Below are 22352 nucleotides of genomic sequence, written 5' to 3' on the forward strand. Positions count from 1 at the left end.
AATGCGCAATCCTTGTTTTTCAAACATAAGCAACATTGGCTTTGCAGCGAGAGTTGTCACGCATGAGTTAGTTCATGGTGAATCTAGTTCTTCTGCAACTATTGTGAAGGATATATGTAAGGATGGAGGTTTGTTAAAGATGATACTAAAAGAGGGTGAGGATTGGGAAAACCCTAATGATCCTGATGATGTTTTAGGTATATATGTGTTCATGTTTCTAACATATTTGTTTTTTCGTTGGACGACCCTGTTGTCTTATTTTATGATATTAACCCTCTGGTTCTCAGAGGAAGAAGTCTTGGTAATCCGGATGCTAACTATAAACTCCTCTCGTGCTATTGCAGTTAAGTACGAAGCACGTCTTGATGATGGAACGCTTGTAAAAAATTCTGATGGGGTGGAGTTCACAGTGAAGGATGGTCAGTGCGTACAAACTTTATTATTGTCTCGATTAATTTCCTTTTCCAAGGCGTCTTCACTAATGTTTTCCCGCAATGTGATAGGTCATTTTTGTCTTGCATTGTCAAAGGCTGTTAAAACCATGAAGAAGGGAGAGTTAGCGATTTTGACTGTGAAGCCGCAATGTAAGTTGTCTACAAAACAAGTAATAATACATCATTACTATATAGCACCTTTTTCTCTTCAACGGATTTTCACCAGTTATCTTCATATTGTGTGTTATAGATGGATTTCGTTACATGGGAAAGCCAGCTCACGGCAATGAAGGTTCGGTTCCACCTAATGCAACGTTGCAGATTACTCTTGAGTTGGTTTCTTGGAAGACTGTTTCTGGAGTAATCTTTGATAAGAAGGTCATCAAGGAAGGAGAAGGATATAAGTGTAATGAGGGAGCTGTTGTGAAATGTAAATTATCATTGATGCCAATGACAGCTCCTTTTTTCATCTTATTTTTTTAATGGATTTAGTGCATGAGTTTTGATGTGATATTTCCTCATGTTGCGTTTTCGTAGTGAAACTGTTAGAAAATTAAATCAAGCATAATCTAGAAGATTTTAGAAGTATGATGTGGCTTATGAGATAAGATTGCCACTTAAGTTGCAAAGTTTGAATTGAACACTAATACTTAGCTATTAGTAACTTACTTGTCCATTAAGTTTACTTAACAATTAAGAGTTGCATAAAAGAGCAACACATGGATACTAGGTGTCTTATGTTTGTATAATTACTTGGAAGCTAAGTATGCTTAGTTATTAAGAACAGTCTTAGTATTTTGCCTATAAAATGCCATGCTTGTACCGTTGTGACATATCAAGTTTGAGTGAATAAGATTAGTGTGTGTTCAAAGAAATTCTCCATTGTTCTCTTTGTTAGTTTACTTGTGAGTTTGTGTGTTATATGTCCCACTGATATCAAATTGGTATCAGAGCAGGTTAGGTCTTGCAAAGTGTCAGTGTCAAAAATAGTTTGAGTGTGTGAGGAACAAAATTGTTCTCACCGTGTCAAAGTCAGTGTCAAAAATAGTCCGAGTGTGTGAGGAACAAAAGAGTTCTCACTGTTTCAAAGTTATTGTGAGCGTATTTTGAAAGAGATATGGCAAACAATTTCAATATCGTTTGGTCCGGCCCCAAACTGAATTCTGAATTAGATTTCAGTTATTGGGAATTTATGATGACAACACATCTTAAAGCTCACAACATCTGGAGCTATGTGGAGTTTGGTTTACAACAAGGAGCTGATGAACTTGCTCGTAGAAGGGACCAGCTGGCACTATCACAAATTCTTCAAGGAATAGAATACTCAATTTTTGGAAAAATTGCAAATGCAAAGACTTCGAAAGAGGCGTGGGACATATTGAAGCTGTCACATAAAGGAGTGGAGAAAGCTCAGAAATCAAAGCTACAGTCTCTGCGTAGAGAATATGAAAGATATGAAATGTCTAGTTCTGAAACAGTGAATCAATATTTTACTCGTGTTATAAATCTTGTCAACAAGATGAGGGTGTATGGAGAAGATATTCCGGATAGCAAGGTGGTGGAGAAAATTCTACGCACCATGCCGATGAAGTTTGATCATGTGGTGACTACGATATTAGAATCCCACGATACCGATACCTTGTTGGTAGCAGAGTTGCAGGGAAGTATTGAAAGCCACGTCAACCGAATATTAGAGAAGACTGAAAAAGTGAAGGAGGAAGCCTTGAAAAGCCAGGTGAACCTCAACAACGTTGCTGAATCCAGTCAGATGGGTGAAGCCAGAGCACGTGACAATTTCAACAATGGAGGAAGAGGAAATTTCAGAGGTAGAGGTCGAGGAACCTTTAGAGGAAGAGGACGTGGCAACTTCAACCAATGGAGAGACAACAATTACAACAATTTCAATCCATCTCATCAAGGAAGAGGTGGAAACAATTTTGGCTCCAACAACCGTGGCAGAGGAAGAGGTTATTACAACCAAGAGAGGACATGTAATGGTTGCTTTAATTGTGGAAAGTACGGGCACAAAGCAGCTGATTGCAGATACAAACATCAGGCAAACATGGTAGAGAATTCATATCAATACTCTGGTGAGTCTTCCCAAAATCAACACAGTTTATTTTTAGCAAGCAATACACTTTCGGAAGAACAAAATATCTGGTATTTGGACACCGGATGTAGTAATCATATGTGTGGGAAAAAGGAATTATTTTCTTCTCTAAACGAAACGGTAAAATCTACCGTGAAGTTTGGAAATAATTCAAATATTCCAATTGAGGGGAAAGGCCAAATTGCTATCAGATTGAAAGATGGATCGCAAAATTTTATTGGCGACGTTTTCTATGCTCCTGGTCTTCATCACAATCTCTTGAGCATGGGACAACTGTCAGAGAAAGGTTACAACATGCACATTCACAAAGGTTATTGCACTTTGATCGATAGAAATGGAAGATTCATCACAAAGGTAAAAATGTCATCTAACTGCCTATTCCCTCTGAAAATTCAACATGATCAATTTCCTTGCTTGAGTTCAATAATTCCAAATGATGATTGGTTGTGGCACATGAAATTTGGTCACTTTCATTTTTCTGGCTTGAATTATCTGTCACGAAAAGAATATGTTTCTGGTTTGCCTGTTGTGAACATTCTAAGTGGTGTATGCGAGACATGTCAAATTGGAAAGAAGCATAGAGAATCATTTCCAACTGGAAAATCTTGGAGAGGAAAGAAACTCCTGGAGATCGTTCATTCAGATTTATGTTCCGTTGAAATACCAACACCTGGTGGTTGCAAGTATTTTATTACTTTTATTGATGATTTTAGCAGAAAGGCTTGGGTGTATTTTCTGAAGCAGAAATCAGAAGCTATTGATGCCTTCAAGACATTCAAAGCATTCGTGGAAAAACAAAGCGGTTGTTCGATCAAAGCACTCAGAACAGATAGAGGCCAAGAATACCTCGCTGGCACAAATTTCTTTGAGCAACATGGAATCCAACATCAGTTAACCACCAGATACACTCCTCAACAAAATGGAGTAGCTGAAAGGAAGAACAGAACAATCATGGATATGGTGAGATGCATGCTAAAAGCCAAACAAATGCCAAAGGAATTTTGGGCAGAAGCAGTTGCTACTGCAATTTATATTTTGAATAGGTGTCCAACAAAAAGTGTTCAAGATAAGACTCCCGAAGAAGCATGGAGTGGAAGGAGGCCCTCAATCAGGCATCTTAGAGTTTTTGGATGTATTGCCTATGCTCATGTACCAGATCAAATCAGAAAAAAGTTAGATGATAAAGGCGAGAGATGTATCTTTATTGGCTACATCTCAAATTCAAAGGCATACAAGCTTTACAATCCAGAGACCAAGAAGGTGATTATCAGCAGAGATGTGACATTTGATGAAGGAGGAATGTGGAATTGGTCATCAAAGTCACAAAAGGAGCCGATAGTAACTCCAAATGATTATAAAGAGGAGGCTGAGAATATAGATACAACACCTGATGAACCAGATGAACCTGATGAGCCAAAAACATCAAACAGAGCACAAAGAAATCGAAGAGTACCAGCTCGACTGCAAGATTGTGTCTTGGGTACCGATAATGATCCATCCGATGAAGAGATTATCAACTTTGCCTTATTTGCGGATTGTGAGCCGGTTACTTTTGAAGAAGCTGCTGGTGATGAAAATTGGATAAAAGCTATGGATGAAGTAATCAATGCAATTAAGAAGCATAAAACATGGGAGCTGACTGAATTACCAGCAAACAAGAAGTCAATAGGAGTGAAGTGGGTGTACAAGACAAAGTACAAACCCAATGGTGAAATTGATCGCTATAAAGCGAGGTTGGTGGCTAAAGGCTACAAACAAAAACCAGGTATTGATTATTTTGAAGTATTTGCTCCCGTTGCGAGATTAGATACAATTGCACTAAGCAAAAATCCAGTTTTTCATGGACGGTCCAAGCATATTGATATTCGATTTCACAAGATCCGAGAACTAATTGATGAGAAAGAAGTGGTGATCGAGTACTGTCCCACTGAAGAGCAGATTGCAGATATTTTTACAAAACCGTTGAAGACCGAGTCATTTTACAAAATGAAGAAAATGCTTGGAATGATGCAAGCTTGATTTAAGGGAGGCAATTTTAGAAAATTAAATCAAGCATAATCTAGAAGATTTTAGAAGTATGATGTGGCTTATGAGATAAGATTGCCACTTAAGTTGCAAAGTTTGAATTGAACACTAATACTTAGCTATTAGTACCTTACTTGTCCATTAAGTTTACTTAACAATTAAGAGTTGCATAAAAGAGCAACACATGGATACTAGGTGTCTTATGTTTGTATAATTACTTGGAAGCTAAGTATGCTTAGTCATTAAGAAAAGTCTTAGTATTTTGCTTATAAAATGCCATGCTTGTACCGTTGTGACATATCAAGTTTGAGTGAATAAGATTAGTGTGTGTTCAAAGAAATTCTCCATTGTTCTCTTTGTTAGTTTACTTGTGAGTTTGTGTGTTATATGTCCCACTGATATCAGAAACTAATTGGTAAGCTGCAAGATGGCACTGTGTTTTTTAAGAAGGGCTACAGTGATGGTGAAGCAGAACTGTTTGAATTTCAAACAGACGAGGGTAATTTGAATTTTCCCAATGTTTCACTCTCACATTAACTTGTTTTTATATCAACTGATATGAATGTTTGTTGTATATAGCAGAGCAGGTGATTGATGGGCTTGATAAAGCTGTAATGACCATGAAGAAAGGTGAGGTAGCATTGTTGACTATTAGGCCTGAATATGCTTTTGGTTCATCAGAGTCTCGGCAGGAATTAGCGGTGGTTCCTCCTAATTCAACCTTGTATTATGAGGTTGAATTAGTTTCAGTTGTCAAGGTAAATAAATAACTTACGATATTATGGAATTATGAATTTATATCTTTCAGTATTGGTTAATAATTCAAATAATACCTTGCTTTCAAGGCTCTGAGTGTTAATAATTAAAATAATGGAAATTACTCCTTTGAAAAAATGTATCATTGTTTAGCAGAGTTGAATGTTACATTTTTTAATGAATAATTTTCGAATTCCTCAGGTGTTTTTTAAATGAGAATGATATCTATTTTTTGGACTATCATCTCAAATATTATTGATTGGATGCCATTGCTACTTTCTTTCTGCATTTATACGTTTGTTCATTGTTTGCTTTAGGATAAGGAGGCATGGGACATGAACGTTGAAGAGAAGATAGAAGCTGCAAAAAAGAAGAGACGTGAAGGGTTTGCATTGTATATTGCTAAAGAATATGCAAGAGCTTTTAAAAGATTAGAACAGGTAACAAAAGTTACATTGATATATTTCACCCTCATCCACTCCACTTCAATGTGATAGGACAATTGAGCCTTTGGTACAAAGCATTGGGACAAATCTACATAGGCCCAGTTTTTGGAACGAGTGTAGGAGGGGAAGGGAAGACGGGACACGAGGAGAGAATAAGTTAGTTAGTGAGGTGTGCATCAGTCTCATGAATGTGGTTATAAAAGAGACGGGATGGGTAGTGGATAAGACCTTCAGAGATATGGTTTGGAAACATTGTTTCTCTCTGGTTAGGAATCTTTGACTTTGGCTTATCTTTCTGGTCCGGGGTCATTGAATGGAAGATGAACTGACATGGATGAAATTGAAGCAAGCTTTGATTTGGGCAATCAATGGTAATCCTTTTGAAGAACTGATGATGCACTTGCAACTAGACGACAATGCGGATGTTGTGTATATCACGAATTTCAATCATGTGTCTCTCGGAGGAGCAATACTAGGGTATTTTGTTGGAGGACTTCGACTAGAGATTTAATTGAGGGTTCAAACCTTTAATCATCAAAATCACGTCATTGGAAGGGAAAAGGTTGGGAATATGAGTGGCATAGTATGGGGAGTGTTGGGTCATCTAATAACTTGGACCCAAACGAAGGAAATTATGGAACAAGAGGAAATGTTGGACCGGCACACCTTCCGGGAATCTATTTGAAGGGGATTCATCCAATTTGAACCCTAATGATGTTCAACTACTGCCAACAAGCAAAAATTAGTCTCAATGGGGAAATGTGGTCGATCTCAACAGAGGATTTAACACATTTAACACCCTCTGTACTCAAAGCTGATGGATCACATTCAGTGTGGGAGAGCACTATCATATTCATTGTTTCCGGTGTGGGGGAGCACTATCACCCATTACATCAGTGTACAAAGAGGCAGCTTCGCCTAATGATTTTGGGCGACGATGAGGTTGCAAATGAAGTTAGGGGAAGCACAAGCGATCGAGGCAAAAAGAGACGAGGATGCTTACACATTCAAATGCAAAACCATGGGGTTAGTTGATATGGCGGAAGCCAATAATCGCAAGAACATCAATTCCACCATCGTAATATTTATGGGAAGCTTGATGGATATACCAATTGTGGTTTTGGTAGACACATGTGACACCACAATTTCATTTTGTCTGAACTGATGACGGCGTTAGGAGTAAGGCCGAAACAAAATCAAGCCCCGAGAGTTAGGTTGGGCGATAATCGGAAGGTGTCTACTATGGAGAAGTGTTTGAAGCTAGAAGTCCTCTTAGTAAGCTTTACGGCTGTGGTGGTTGTGTATGTGATGGAACTAGATGCTGTGAACATGATTTTGGGAGTGGCGTGGTTAAAAAAGCTTTGGAATGTATTACTTGATTGGAAGGAGATGATTCTTTGTTTCATGTGGTAAGGGATGGAGTGGAATTAGAGGGCAATTCACGTTGAATGGGAGCACAGAGGGGGTGCAACACATTCAACCCATACTTCAGCCATGCTTGTTACATAGTTTAATGAGGGAAGAAGACAGGTGACAACTGACTCCCTGCAATAGAACTTATTACACCATAAGCTTTCTCCAACCAATGAGGAGGAGACAGCTGTTACTTGCAATATAAGTAACAGTAGTGTAGTACATTCTTCAGTTACTTGCAGTGCAAGCAATTGTAGTGTAGTACAATCTTAGTAGATTGATAATACATTGCAATGTATATAAATAGTGATTGTACTATACTGATTCAATCTAATGGAAAATCCCTTTGTTTCTTAGTTTCATATTATGGTATCAAGAGCTCTCTTTGAAGAAAGAGTTTGTTACGATCCACAACTACTTTTTCCGCTGCATTTTTCGCGCGTTTCTTGAGTTTTTCGCGCAATTTTTCTTCTCTTTCTCGTTGAATTCGTTGTGAATTCATCATCTTTTCTTTGAATTCGTTGTGAATTCATCATCTTTCCTTTGAATTCGTTGTGAATTCATTGATTTTTTTTTTCGGTTTTGTTCAGTCGTTCTGGAAATTTTCCAGATTCTTCAAGATCTCTGTTTTCTTGTTCTTCCTTGATTCGCTATGGTTCGTCAACAATCTTATCCTGATGTTGATTCCATTTTCTATGTTCATCCTAGCGAAGGTCCTAACATCGTGACAGTTACGCCTCTTCTCACTGGTTCCAATTATCTAGCTTGGAGCAGATCCATGCAACGAGCACTTGGCGCAAAAAATAAGCTTGCTTTCATCAATGGATCTACTCCAGAACCTAATGAAGATGATTTGAACAGAACCGCGTGGGAACGATGCAATCATTTGATCCATTCTTGGATCCTCAATTCTGTTTCTCCACAAATTGCTCAAACAATCATTTTTCATGTGCGTGCTATTGATGTTTGGGAAGAACTCAAAGATAGATTCTCCAAAGCTGATAGAATTCATGTTTTTATGTTGCGTTCCTCTATCAACAATCATTCTCATAGACCTATGCCTCAATGTACTTGCATTCATCAATGCAGATGTGAAGCTATGCGTTCTGCATGTTACTTTCGTTTGGAGGATCAAGTCATTCAGTTTTTGATTGGCTTGAATGACCAATTTGCAGTGGTTAAAACTCAAATGCTATTGATGGATTCTCTTCCCTCTATCAATAAAGTGTATTCTCTGGTCGTTCAGGAGGAAAGTAACAATACTCAACTTACTTCTCCTGCTTCTGTTGATGACTCCAATATCTTGGTGAATGATGCTGATACTTCCAGAGGCTATGGGCGTGGCAAGAATAGTTTTGGTGGCAAAGGTTCCAGGTATTGCTCTTTCTACAACCGTACCAATCACACTGTGGATACTTGTTACCAAAAGCATGGATTTCCTCTATTCAATAAGCCCAAGCCTTCTGCAAATGCTTCTATTCATGAAGCTTCTGATGTTAAGCCTATGAATAATGGTGCTGAGGGTTCCTCATCCTCTTCAAGTGCTGGTATAACTCAAGAGCAATATACTCATCTTGTGTCCCTTCTTCAGCTATCAAACTTAACTGCCTCAGCATCACCTCCTGTCAGTTCCAATCATGTTACTTCTAACCCTTCTACTTCAGCAAGTATAAACACCATTTCTTCTAATTCTTTGCATGTTATTAATCCCATATGGCTTATTGACTCTGGTGCAAATGAACATATCTGTTTATCTCTTCAATTTTTTAGTGATATTCATGCTATTACTCCAATGAATGTTAATCTTCCTAATGGTCAAACTGTTAGTGTTAATAAAGCTGGTACTGTCCATTTTTCTTCAGATTTCCACATTTCTCATGTTTTGTTTTCTTCACAATTCAAAGTCAATCTCATATCTGTTTCCAAACTTCTTCAATCTTTGTCTTGTCTTGTTCAATTTCATAAATCTGGTTGTATGATACAGGATTTGACAACCAAGAAGGTGATTGGTTTGGGTGAACCACATGATGGTCTTTACAAGTTGAAGCTCCCAACCAATTTTTCCCCTTATGTTTCTGTTTCTAAGTCTAGTCATTGTAATAAATCCATTAATAAAGCTTCTGTTTCTAGTGTAGATTCTGCTACTTCAATTCCTTTATCTGCTTTATGGCATTTCAAACTTGGCCATTTATCTCATCAAAGATTGTATCATATGAACAAGTTGTATCCTGATATTGTTGTTGATAATAAAGCTGCCTGTGACATTTGTCACTTTGCTAAACAAAAGAAATTGCCCTTTTCTAATAGTTCTTTTCATGCTTCTTCTAAATTTGAACTGTTACACCTTGATATTTGGGGACCTCTTGCTATTCAATCCATTCATGGCCATAAATATTTTTTAACCATTGTGGATGATTATAGCAGATATGTTTGGATAATATTGCTTAAATCTAAATCTGAAGTTTCTTTGCATGTCCAAAATTTCATTTCTCTCATTGAAAACCAACACCATATCACTCCTAAGACTCTTAGAATTAATAATGGCCCTGAATTCTATCTCTCTGCCTTTTATGCCTCTAAGGGTATCATTCACCAAAAATCTTGTGTTGAAACTCCTCAGCAAAATGCTAGAGTTGAAAGGAAGCACCAATATATCCTTAATGTAGGGAGAGCTCTGCTTTTTCAATCCAAATTACCCAAATCATATTGGACATATGCTGTTCTTCATCCAGTTTTCCTTATTAACAGAGTCACCACTCCCCTTTTGCACCATAAATCTCCATTTCAAATGTTATATGACTCTATCCCTGACCCTATTGTGTTTAAAGTTTTTGGTTGTTTATGTTTTGCCTCCACTCTTCAAGCTCACAGAACCAAATTACAACCTAAAGCCAGAAAAGCAGTTTTCTTGGGATACAAGTTAGGCTATAAAGGCTATGTCTTACTTGATTTGCATAACCACACCATTTTCATTTCCAGAAATGTCACCTTTTATGAGCACATTCTCCCTTACATACCCATTACTTCATCTTCACCTTCTTCATGGACCTATTTTCCATCTACTCCCACATCTGTCATCTCCTCTTATGATGAACCTCCTGTCAATACTTCATCTGACACAGATGCCTCAATTTCTCCACCTACTACTTCACCTTCATCTTCATCTTCAATTCCTTCACCTTCACCTCCACCTCCTCCACCTATTATTCCTCTGAGAACTTCCTCTAGAATTAAACAAACTCCTGCTTACCTTCAGGATTTTGTTTGTTCTACCATTCCTAACAATCACACTATCACACCAGCTAGCAATTACTCCCTCTCTAACTATCTGTCTTATGCTAATCTATCTCATTCTCATTCCTCTTTTGCTTTGTCTCTTTTGCATGATGTTGAACCCAAAACCTATGCTGAGGCAAGCAAGTTTGAATGTTGGAGGGAGGCTATGCAACATGAGTTGACTGCTCTTGAGAAGACTGGTACTTGGGAAGTTGTAGATCTTCCAGATAACATCAAACCAATTGGCTGCAGATGGATTTACAAAATCAAACATCATGTTGATGGCTCAATTGAGAGATACAAAGCCAGATTGTTAGCCAAAGGTTATACACAGATTGAAGGGTTGGATTATTTTGACACATACTCTCCAGTGGCAAAGCTTACTACAGTCAGAATTGTTATTGCTTTGGCATCAATCAACAACTGGCACTTGCATCAACTTGATGTCAACAATGCTTTTCTGCATGGAGAACTTCAAGAAGATGAGTATATGGTCATTCCCCCAGGAGTACCTCAGTCTAACCCTAACCAAATCTGTAAACTTCATAAATCTCTCTATGGACTTAAGCAGGCTAGCAGGAAGTGGTATGAGAAGCTCACTTCAGTTTTGCTTCAACAACAATATCATCAAGCTTCATCTGATCACTCTTTATTCATCAAATAAACAAATGACAGTTTTACAATCATTCTTGTTTATGTTGATGATGTTATTCTTGCTGGGAACTCAGTCACTAAATTCACTAAAATCAAGTCTCTTCTTCATGATAAATTCAAAATTAAAGATTTGGGCCAGCTTAAATACTTCCTTGGTCTTGAAGTTGCTTACTCTTCCAAAGGAATCTCTTTGTGTCAAAGAAAGTACTGCCTTGACCTTATAGATGATTCAGGACTGCTTGGTGCTAAACATGTTTCTACTCCTTCTGATGCAAATGTCAAATTACACCATGATTCTAGTCCTCCTTATCAAGACATTCCATCATACAGAAGACTGAAGGTGAGAAAAACACAAGAAGGGGGGGTTGAATTGTGTAGACGTTTCTTCGTTTTCTCTAAAACTCAGAACACTTAAGTTCAGAAGCTTGTAGAACTGCTTCTGAATGGAGTGGTCAGGAGCGTATGCAGCGGAATAAAACAGAGAGAAGGAAAAAAGAAAGACACAAAACAATTATACTGGTTCCTTCCACAATCCGGAAGTAGTCCAGTCCCCCTTGCACTTCCAAGGAGATTTCACTAGAATGTAATATCTGATTACAAATGCTCAAGCACACAGCAAGAGACTTCCTTTGCTCAAGCACACTTCGCAAGAGTCTTCCTATGCTCAAGAACACAATCAAGAGACTTCTATGCTCAAACACAACTGCAAGAGACTTCTAAACAAACAAGATTACAAAGAATAATGTTTAAGGATGAACACTTGATATACAATCAGAGGTGCTCATAATACAATCAGATACAGACTCTAAGACTTAAGAATTTCTAAGATAAGAACTTGAAAACAGAAATTCTAAGTGACTTTGATAGCAGAACAATTTCAGCATAGTTTTGACGCTTGTAAATTGTAGTAGAGTCATATGCCAATCTCTAAGTCTTCACTCCTTTATATAGAGGTGTGAAAGAGACGTTGTGAAATTGCTAGCACATCAAAAGAGTCGTTGTTGAAGCTTGATCTTTCACCAATGATCTTTTGCCTGATTTGGTTGTTGTCCTATGAAGAACCAATTTGAAATCCATTCCCATTGTGAAGGAACATCTTTGCAGGCGAAGCCGTATTCTGGAGCTGTTTTCTTGTCTTGTAGCGCGGACAACTGCAGAGTAGTGGAGAAGGTGGTTGTCAGTTCGTACAAAGTACAATGTCAACGCTTTCGTTTCTTTTGCAAGCAAATGCCTTCAAACACCTTTGAAATGACCGTTGCAAAGTTCCACTAGTCTTCTGCTGTCCTTAGATGAATTTCGATCCATGAAACAACTCTTGAATTCTTGAATTTTGCAAATCCAGTTGATCTTCAGCTTCTGGTGAAAAACAACTTCTGATGAGGCAGCTTCTGATGATGTAGCTTCTGATGACGTGGCGCTTCAGGACTTCTAGTCTTCAGGAGCACTAGTCTTCAGGAGCGCTTTAGTCTTCAGGAGCACTTTGCCTTCAGGAGCGCTTTAGTCTTCAGGAGCACTTTGCCTTCAGGAGCATCTAAGCTTCAATTTCGTTGATTTCTTTTGCTCTTTATTTGCTCATTCAGAACCTTTGTATGATATGAATTTTTAACTATGGTCCTGTACACTTGAACAAATATTAGCTAGTCCAATTTACAATTTTTAATACCTTGTTATCATCAAAACTCTTTAAGGATCATTGTTAAACACATTTTGTCCCAACAAAGACTTATAGGCAGACTGCTATACCTGAATACAACTAGACCTGACATAACCTTCATTACACAGCAACTCAGTCAATTTCTCACCAAACCATCACAAATTCATTACAATGCTGGGATGAGAGTTCTCAAATATCTTAAAGGTTGTCCAGGTTCTGGTATATTCTTTCCCAGAGATTCAGATTTGCACATTCAGGGTATTCAGATGCTGACTGGGCAGGATGTAAAGACACTAGAAGGTCCATATCTGGCCAGTGTTTCTTTATAGGCAAATCACTGGTTTCATGGAGAACCAAGAAGCAATTGACAGTGTCAAGATCTTCCTCAGAAGCTGAATATAGAGCTCTGGCTTCAGCATCCTGTGAGATGCAATGGCTGTTATACTTGATGAAAGATTTGCAGATTCAGTGCACAAAGAAACCAGTCATATATTGTGACAATCTTAGTGCTATCCACATAGCAGCCAATCCAGTGTTTCATGAACGTACCAAACATTTAGAGATTGATTGTCATATAGTCAGAGAGAAGGTTCAAGCAGGGATTCTCAAACTGTTACCAGTTTCTTCAAAGGACCAAGTTGCAGACTTCTTCACTAAGTCTCTTCTTCCTCAACCATTCAACAATCTTTTATCCAAGTTGGGAATGGTCAACATATCCAATCTCCAACTTGTGGGGGGCTATTACACCATGAGCTTTCTCCAACCAATGAGGAGGAGACAGCTGTTACTTGCAATATAAGTAACAGCAGCGCAGTACATTCTTCAGTTACTTGCAGTGCAAGCAAATGTAGTGTAGTACAATCTTAGTAGATTGATAGTACATTGCAATGTATATAAATAGTGATTGTACTCTACTAATTCAATCTAATGGAAAATCCCTTTGTTTCTTAGTTTCATAATAGAACTGACGATGAAGGAAGAGTTCATGGTGTGTTCACTAAGCCGTGAGGGCAAGTACTGTTTCTGTAGAGAGGCTCGTGGTGAACAAAGCATTGGGACAAATCCACGGTTTCTGGTGTATCTCTTTCATTTTGTTATTCCACCGTTTTATAGCCTTTAAGCTCATCTTTATCATTATAATATAGAAAATTACCATGTTCATTTTGCGGGTTGTCATTTATTTTTTCTTAAACTGAAACTACATTGCAGGCTCTAAAATTCATAGAGTATGATACTTCCTTTAGTGATGAGGAGAAGATAGACGTCCGGACTTTGGAGCTTTTTTGCATTTTTTTTATTAGAGAATGCAAGATTATGTTGAACATGGTTAGCAAGATCCTTTATTAACATACTTAATTACCTTGTTCATTTTACGGGTTCTATCATGTATCTTTTCTTAAACTGAAACCATGATGCAGGTTGTAAATGATAATTCCATTTCCAACGAGAAACTATATATAGAGGTATGGTTGCTGTCTCTCATCTTGTAGAAAATAATTTCTTGTGTCCTTATAAACTATAACTGAGTTTTATATGAACAAGCAGGTGCTGAAGTCCATAAACCAGGCGATCGGGTACTTATTGAGTGTGGTTCGATTATTTGAATTTTGGATGTGCTGGGATTTTTTTTTGTTTCTGAAATGAATTTTCTTTCGATTTATAAACCAGGGGTGAGAAGAAGAGTATGTATCGGAAGCTTCGGAACACGGTGATCTATGTTAATAAGGAGGCCAACTCTTATTGGGATACGTTTAACAAAACGAAAAGTTGGATTCTTGAGACAGTGATGTGAGTATCCCATCTCTATTGATTCTATAGTACATTTTCACTTCTAGACAGTTCATATGATGTCAAGTTGAAAACTCAAAATATGATTTATTTTGTTTGTGTCTCAATATGTAACCTTTCACATTTATAGAAAACATGCAGGAAACTAGGCCAAAGGATGCTGAAACCATGAGTGTTGACAGCAAGGCATAGATGCCAGCCAAATTGTGTCTTGATTGTGTCTACAGCAAGGCATAGATGCGCTAGTTTGTAGTACAGTATTTGTGTAATTTGATCGTGTACTTCAATTATCACCGATGTCAATTTAGTGGGTTAGTTTGACTTCTTCAAAAATGTTATTACTTTTACGTGTGATTAACTTATATTTTCACGATAAAATTTCTTATAATGATTTCTTAAACAATGTCATTAGCCACAGGTTAGCATAATCTTAAAAATACCACAAAATTAAATAAATTATTTTTTGAGTCAAAATACTTCCATTCTTCTCAAAATGATAGTCGTTTAAGATTTGCGCACGATTTTAAAAAAAATTATTAATTATGTTGATTTCAATAATAAAATTAGAACTAACATTTACTAAAATACTTTTATTAATTGTAGTAGTTAAGTTGAAAGAAATTCAATAAATAAGAATATAATAATAGAAAAATAATAAATGATGCATTTATATTCTAATGTGATAATTGCTAAAAATTAAAATTAGAATTAATTAATTATTCCTACAAAAACATACTATTAAAACATTTTTAATTTCTATTGACGTGATAGAAAGTAGAAACCCTTTTGCCGCCATCTATCGTTTTCAACTCACAAAACCCTTTCGACCATCTCATTGCAAAAAATTCTCTTCTCTCAGATTTCTAAATGCCGGCGGCTGTTCCCATTCCCAAGGTCGCCAAAGACGAAGACAAGGAGATTATTGGTAAGTAAGCTCGTTCTCTGTTTTTTTTTTTTATTTTTAATGTGTAGTCTTTGTAACACCGACTCTTTTGATTGAAGACGTGTCTGACACAAAGAAATGTGATTACCGGTGTTGATGTGTCCAATATTCGTGTCTGTGTCGATGCTTTATAATGTGTAGTTTATTTGACTTCGAGGTTTCTTGTGTGTGCTCCATAGTAATCTAATTGTGAATGTATGCAATTCACTGTTTTCATTAATAAGTTGATTCCTTAATGGTATCTGATATGAAGCATTGACACAGACACGACATGAATATAGACACGTCGACACTAGTAATAATTGAAGAAAATGAATATTTGAACTTAATCACATATGTCGGTGTCGGACATGCCTTTGATCAAAGGTGTCGGTGTTGCATGCGTTTATTGAATTGTTAATTTGATTAGTTTCTCCAATGCAGATGCTACCATTACAAATGGGAACTTTACATGTTGAGTATTTTTTTATTGGAATTATGAATTACTAGTATGATGTCTTAATTGTGAATGTGCAATCTTTGTTTGACAAACATAAGCTACCTTGGCTTTGCAGCGAGAGTTGTCACGCCTGAGTTAGTTCATGGTGAATCTAGTTCTCCTGCAACTAGTGTGAAGGATATATGTAAGGATGGAGGTTTGTTAAAGATGATACTAAAGGAAGGGGAGGATTGGGAAAACCCTAATGATCCTGATGATGTTTTAGGTATACGTGATCGTGTCTCTAACATATTTGTTTTTTCGCTGGACGACCCTTTTATCTTATTTTCTGGTGTTAAGTGTTAACCATCCAATTCTCAGAGGAAGGGAGTCATGGTAATCCGGATGTTAACTATAAACTCCTCTCGTGCTATTGCAGTTAAGTACGAAGCACGTCTTGATGATGGAACGCTTGTAAAAAAATCTGATGGGGTGGAGTTCACAGTGAAGGATGGTCAGTGTGTACAAATTTTATTGTTGTCATGATTAATTTCCTTTTCCAAGAGTCTTTACTAATGTTTACCCACCTTGTGATAGGTCATTTTTGCCTTGCATTGTCAAAGGCTGTTAAAACCATGAAGAAGGGAGAGAAAGCGATTTTGACTGTGAAGCCCCAATGTAAGTTGTCTACAAAACACTTTGGGAAAGATTTGTTTGCTTGTGTTTTAGTTTTTAAAAACTATTTTATTATATTGCTATGAAAAATGTATTTTGAAACAAGTTTGATTTGATTTTTTAGCTTTAAATATAAGAAAAGAAGTTTTGCATAACAGTTTTACAAAACAAATAATAATACATCATTACTGTTTGAGAAGGGAATCCAACAAGCCCTATATAACACCTTTTTCTCTTTAATGGATTTCACTAGTTATCTCATATTGGGTTATAGATGGATTTCGTTACATGGGAAAGCCAGCTCACGGCAATGAAGGTTCAGTTCCACCTAATGCAACGTTGCAGATTACTCTTGAGTTGGTTTCTTGGAAGACTGTTTCTGAAGTAATATTTGATAAGAAGGTCGTCAAGGAAGGAGAAGGATATAAGTGTAACGAGGGAGCTGTTGTGAAATGTAAATCATCATTGATGCTAATGACGGCTCCTTTTTCCATTTGTTTTTTTTAATGGATTTAGGGCATGAGTTTTGATGTGATATTTCCTCATTTTGCATTTTCGTAGTGAAACTAATTGGTAAGCTGCAAGATGGCACTGTATTTTTTAAGAAGGGTTACAATGATGGTGAAGTAGAGCTGTTTGAATTTAAAACAGACGAGGGTAATTTTAGTTTTCCTGATGTTTCACTCTCACATTAATTTGTTTTTATGCCAACTAAAGTGAACGTTTGTTGTATATAGCAGAGCAGGTGATTGATGGGCTTGATAGAGCTGTAATGACCATGAAGAAAGGGGAGGTAGCATTGTTGACTATTGGGCCTGAATATGCTTTTGGTTCATCAGAGTCTCGGCAGGAATTAGCGGTGGTTCCTCCTAATTCAACCTTGTATTATGAGGTTGAACTAGTTTCAGTTGTCAAGGTAAATAAATAACTTAGGATATGATGTTATGGAATTATGAATTGATATCTTTCAGTGTTGGTTAATTAAATTCTATTATTGAAAGGGAACAAAGCAGGGAATTGCGTCTTATTTTTATTCTATTTCTTCATGCTATTTCCGAGTTTGGTATTTTTCATTTCTTTTTTCTACCATATTTCATTTCTGAGTTAATAATTTATTATTAATATTGATTGTCAAACCCAACTAAATTTCTTGTCATGAATAAAATTGTTGTTTCGATGTTGCCATCTTCCTGGTTTAGTATGGAAGTCTTTGTTATTGTAAATTTGGGAAATTTCTAATAAAGAGGAAAATGCTTAACCTTGCTTTCAAGGCTCTGATGGTTAATAATTCAAATTATGGAAATTACTCCTTTGAAAAGATGTATCATTGGTTAGCAGAGTTAAACGTAACATTTTTCAACGTATAATTTTCAAATTCCTCAGGTTTTGGTTAAGACTTAAGAAGATTTAAATAAGAATGCTGTCTATTTTTTGGACTTTATCTCTTAAAATTTATTGGTTGGATTTCACTGTCTCTTTTTTTCTGCATTTAGACATTTGTTCATTGTTTGCTTTAGGGTAAGGAGTCATGGGACATGAACACTGAAGAGAAGATAGAAGCTGCAAGTAAGAAGCAAGCTGAAGGGATTGCATTGTATAAAGCTCAAAAATATGCAAGAGCTTCTAAAAGATTTGAACAGGTAACAAAACTTTCATTTATATATTTCATCCGCTCCACTTCAATATGACGGGAGAATTGAGCCTATGGTACATGGCGTACAAACCCTTGGGACAAATCTACATAGGCCCAGTTTCTGGAACGAGTGTACGAGGGGAAAGGAAGATGGGACACGGGGAGAGAATAAGTTAGTTAGTGATGTGTGCACCAGTCTCATGAGTATGGTTATAACTTATAAGAGAGACATGATAGGTATTGGAGAGGGCATTCAGAAATATGGTTAGGGAACATAGTTTCTCTCTGGTTAGAAGTCTTTGACTTTGGTTTATCTTTCTGGTTAGGAGTCATTGAATGGAAGATGAACTTAAATTGAAGCAAACTTTGATATGGTCAATCAAAGCTAATCCTTTTGAACAACTGATAGACTTGCATCAAGACAACAATGTGGATGAATTTATCACAAATTTCAATCATGTGTCCTTGCTGGTGGGTTGTCTCTCGAAGGAGCAAGTATTTTGTTGGAGGACTTTGACTAGGGATTCGATTGAGGGTTTAAACCCTTAATCCTCAAAATCGCGTCATTAGAGGGGAAAAGGTTGGAATGAGTCGCATAATAAGGGGAGTATTGGGTCATCTAATAACCAAACAAAGGAAATTACGGAACAAGAGGAAATGTTGGACCGGCACACCTTCAGGGAATCTATTTGAAGGGGAATCATCCAATTTGAACCCTAATGATGTTCAACTACTGCCATCAAGCAAAGATGAGCCGCAAATGAGGAAATGCGGGCGATCTCAACAGGGGATTTAACACCTGTACTCAAAGCTGATGGATCACAAAGCTCACATTCATTGTTTCCGGTGTGGGGGAGCACTATCAACCATCACATCAGTGTACAGAGAAGCAGCTTCGCCTAATGATTTTTGGTGACGATGAGGCTGCAAATGAAGTAGGGGAGGTGCAAGCAATTGAGACTAAAAGAGACGAGGTTGCTTACACATTCAAATGCAACACCATGGGTTAGTTGATATAACCGGAGCCAATAATCCTAAGAACACCGATTCCGTCGTAATAGTTATGGGAAGCTTGATGGATATACCAATTGTCGTTTCGGTAGACCCAGGTGCGCGCCACAATTTCATTTTGTCCGAAGTGATGACAATTTCCCAGAGAGTTAGGTTGGGCGATGGTCAGCAGGTGTACGATGGGGTAGTGTTTGAAGCTAGAAGTCGACTTAGTAAGCTTTACGGCTGTGGTGGTTGTGTATGTGATGGAACTAGATGCTGCGAACATGTTTCGGGAGTGGCATGGTTAAAAAAGCTTGGGAAGGTATTACTCGATTGGAAGGAAATGATACTTTATTTCATGTGGCTGGGGAAGGAGTGGAATTAGAGGGCAATTCACGTTGGATGGGAGCACAGAGGCAGTGCAACACATTCAACCTGGCCGTACTAGTTTCGTAGTATATTGAGGGAAGAAGGCATGAAGGTAGTGACAACTGACGCCCTGCAATGAAACTAACAAAGAAGGAAGAGATCATGGTGAGTTCTCTAAGCCTTGTGGACAGTGCTGTTTCTGTATAGGGAGGCAGTGATAGGACACTTGGACCTATGGTCCATTGTGACTTGTGAGCCAAGTGGTGTGTAAAATCTTCATAGGCCCAGTTTCTGGAAGGAGTGCACTAGGGGAAGGAAGGTGGGGTTGGGGGGAAGGTGATGGGTAGTGGAGAAAGAATTCAAAAATATTGTTAGAGTTGGTTAAGAGAGTCTCTCTCTCTCGGGTCAGGAGCATAGTGCTCTTGGTGAAGTCTTCAACTCTGGTGTATCTCTTCCATTTTGTTATTCCACCATTTTATGGCCTCTAAGCTCATCTTTATCAGTATAATATTATACAAAATTAAATTACCATGTTCATTTTGTGTGTTCTGTCATTTATTTTTTATTAAACTGAAACCAAATTGCAGGCTCTAAAATTCATAGAGCATGATACTTCCTTTAGTGATGAGGAGAAGAAAAAAGTCCGGTATTTGAAGCTTTTTTGCAATTTTTTCCTTAGAGAATGCAAGATTATATTGAACGATTATAAAGACATGGTTAGCAAGGTCCTTTATTAATATACTAAATTACTTTGTTCATTTTATGTGTTCTATCATGTATATTTTCTTAAACTGAAACCATGATGCAGGTTGTAAATGATAATTCCTCTAGTGATGTGTTTGATGAAGCTTATATAGAGGTATAGTTGTTGTCTCTCATCTTATAGAAAATCACTTCTTTTTCTTTTGTGTCCTAATGAACAATAACCGGGTATTACATGAACAAGCAGCTCCTGAAGGCCGCAAACGATGCGATCAGGTACTTATTGAGTGTAGTTTGGTCCAATTATTTGAATTTTGGATGTGCGCTGGGATTTTACTTCTGAAATGAATTTTCTTTCGATTTATTAACCAGGGGTCAGCAGAGGTTGTATACGACGGCACAAGTCATTTATGGTGAGGAGGCTAACTCTTATTCTTATTGGGATATGCTCAACAAAACGAAAAGTTGGATTATCGAGACAGTAATGTGAGTATTCCATCTCTATTGATTCTCCAGTACATTTTCACTTCTAGACAGTTCATATGATGTCAAGTTGAAAAGCCAAAATATTGTCTCAGTATGTAACCTTCCACATTTATATAAAACATGCAGGAAAGTAGGCCAAAGAGGCCAAAGGATGCTGAAACCATGAGTGTTGACAGCAAGGCATAGATGCCAAATTGTGTCTTGATTGTCTCTACAGCAAGGCATAGATGCACTAGTTTGTAGTATTTGTGTAATTTGATTGTGTGCTTTATTACTCTAACAGTAACTTCATTGTATAATAGTTTTATGCTTCATCAAAAATTAATTATAACATTATGACATGGGTGTATCATCACTAGTTCGTGTAATTTTTTGGTATTAATAATTATATTAATTAATAATAATTTTATTGTTTAATTTTTACATAGACATGTATTATTGAGCTGTATATATTATCTGTCAAAAAATTATACAGATGGATAATTTGATTTTAGAGGTGTTTTTGGTGTTTGAACCGTTTTTGAGGTAGAAAATCAGTTGATCCATCCTACTGATACAATATTTTGATTGTTTCATATGTTCCCAAAATATTAAAAGAATTTTTAAAATTATAGAGGTGCACTGATAAAATATTTCAGCCAGAAGTTTCATTTATCAAGGTTAAGCTACGTCATTTTGTTTAACTTACAAGACATACACTCTTTTAGGAGATATCTAACTTTTAAATTTGATTTGCATCTTGTTGAGTATTATAAATAAAAGAAAAATACACACATAGATAGAGTGCTTTTATATGTTGATAATAATTTTGGAAGGTACTTTTGGTGGAAAACACTAATAATAAAAACTTAAGAATCCACTTACATCAATCATAACCATGCAGCAACAACCTGGTATACTATAACAATTACCAATACAAAACCAAGTACTAATATATGAATGAATACTACCAAGGTTTCGTATTGTTGTCAACATTTTGTGTCCAAATATGATTACTACTCATTTTTTGAAAATTAAAGTTTAGGCACCAATGAGATGATGACAAAATAGCACGTGTTAATATGCTACCGGTAACAATAAAATACATGGAATATGACCTTGAACTCGAAAACATTAACCTTATTAACTCCCACTTCAACTAAGAGAAGAAGCATAATCTGGCCTATAACTTTAAACATAATCTGGCCTATAACTTTAAACAAAAGAAGAAAAAAAAAAAAAAAACTGCAAATGCATTAGGACAAAGGAATATCAAGAAGAGAAAAAACAAGAACAACTCTTTCCTTTTTTTTTTTTGACAGGGCAACTCTTTCCTTCTTATACTTTGTATGCATGTTTGTCCATATATTAGCATCTAGTAAAATATAAAAAATTATTTTGAGAGACAAAGATAAGTTACAACATGAAAAATAGTGTCAATTTTATTTTTTAATATAATTTTAATTGTGATTTTTTTAAAAAAAATTCAAAATATTTTAATAGAATACCAAATTTACCGTTCATTAATTGCAAATTTATATTTTATTAAATTTTTAATTAATAATATGAATTATATCTTATTATAACAATAACAATCT

At 36.6% G+C, this 22352-nt stretch overlaps 2 protein-coding genes across 3 annotated transcripts; both read left to right on the top strand.

Moving 5' to 3' along the window:
- The first annotated feature begins 1275 nt into the window (after window positions 1-1275).
- Window positions 1276-2971, top strand: LOC146897379 (uncharacterized). The gene is made up of 2 exons (XM_085732787.1): window positions 1276-2917; window positions 2964-2971. Exons 1-2 carry the CDS (start codon window positions 1552-1554, stop codon window positions 2969-2971), a joined length of 1374 nt encoding a protein of 457 aa, XP_085588913.1. The 5' UTR covers window positions 1276-1551.
- A 12391-nt stretch (window positions 2972-15362) lies between these two features.
- On the top strand, window positions 15363-21179 carry LOC146897380 (peptidyl-prolyl cis-trans isomerase FKBP62-like). Of its 2 annotated transcripts, none has more exons than XM_085733183.1 (13): window positions 15363-15481; window positions 16054-16203; window positions 16357-16431; window positions 16515-16595; window positions 16867-17046; window positions 17154-17249; window positions 17333-17508; window positions 18110-18232; window positions 20175-20312; window positions 20396-20446; window positions 20537-20565; window positions 20662-20775; window positions 20902-21179. In XM_085733183.1, exons 1-13 carry the CDS (start codon window positions 15424-15426, stop codon window positions 20939-20941), a joined length of 1311 nt encoding a protein of 436 aa, XP_085589309.1. In that variant the 5' UTR covers window positions 15363-15423; the 3' UTR covers window positions 20942-21179. The 2 variants fall into 2 exon arrangements, with proteins under 2 accessions (XP_085589309.1, XP_085589310.1); XM_085733184.1 differs by having other exon boundaries at window positions 15365-15481; window positions 20175-20303.
- The last annotated feature ends 1173 nt before the right edge of the window (window positions 21180-22352 follow it).

The sequence above is a fragment of the Medicago sativa genome, chromosome 8, assembly GCF_051527215.1.
Source record: "Medicago sativa cultivar Bolivia chromosome 8, Bolivia_mono, whole genome shotgun sequence".
NCBI lineage: Eukaryota > Viridiplantae > Streptophyta > Magnoliopsida > Fabales > Fabaceae > Medicago > Medicago sativa.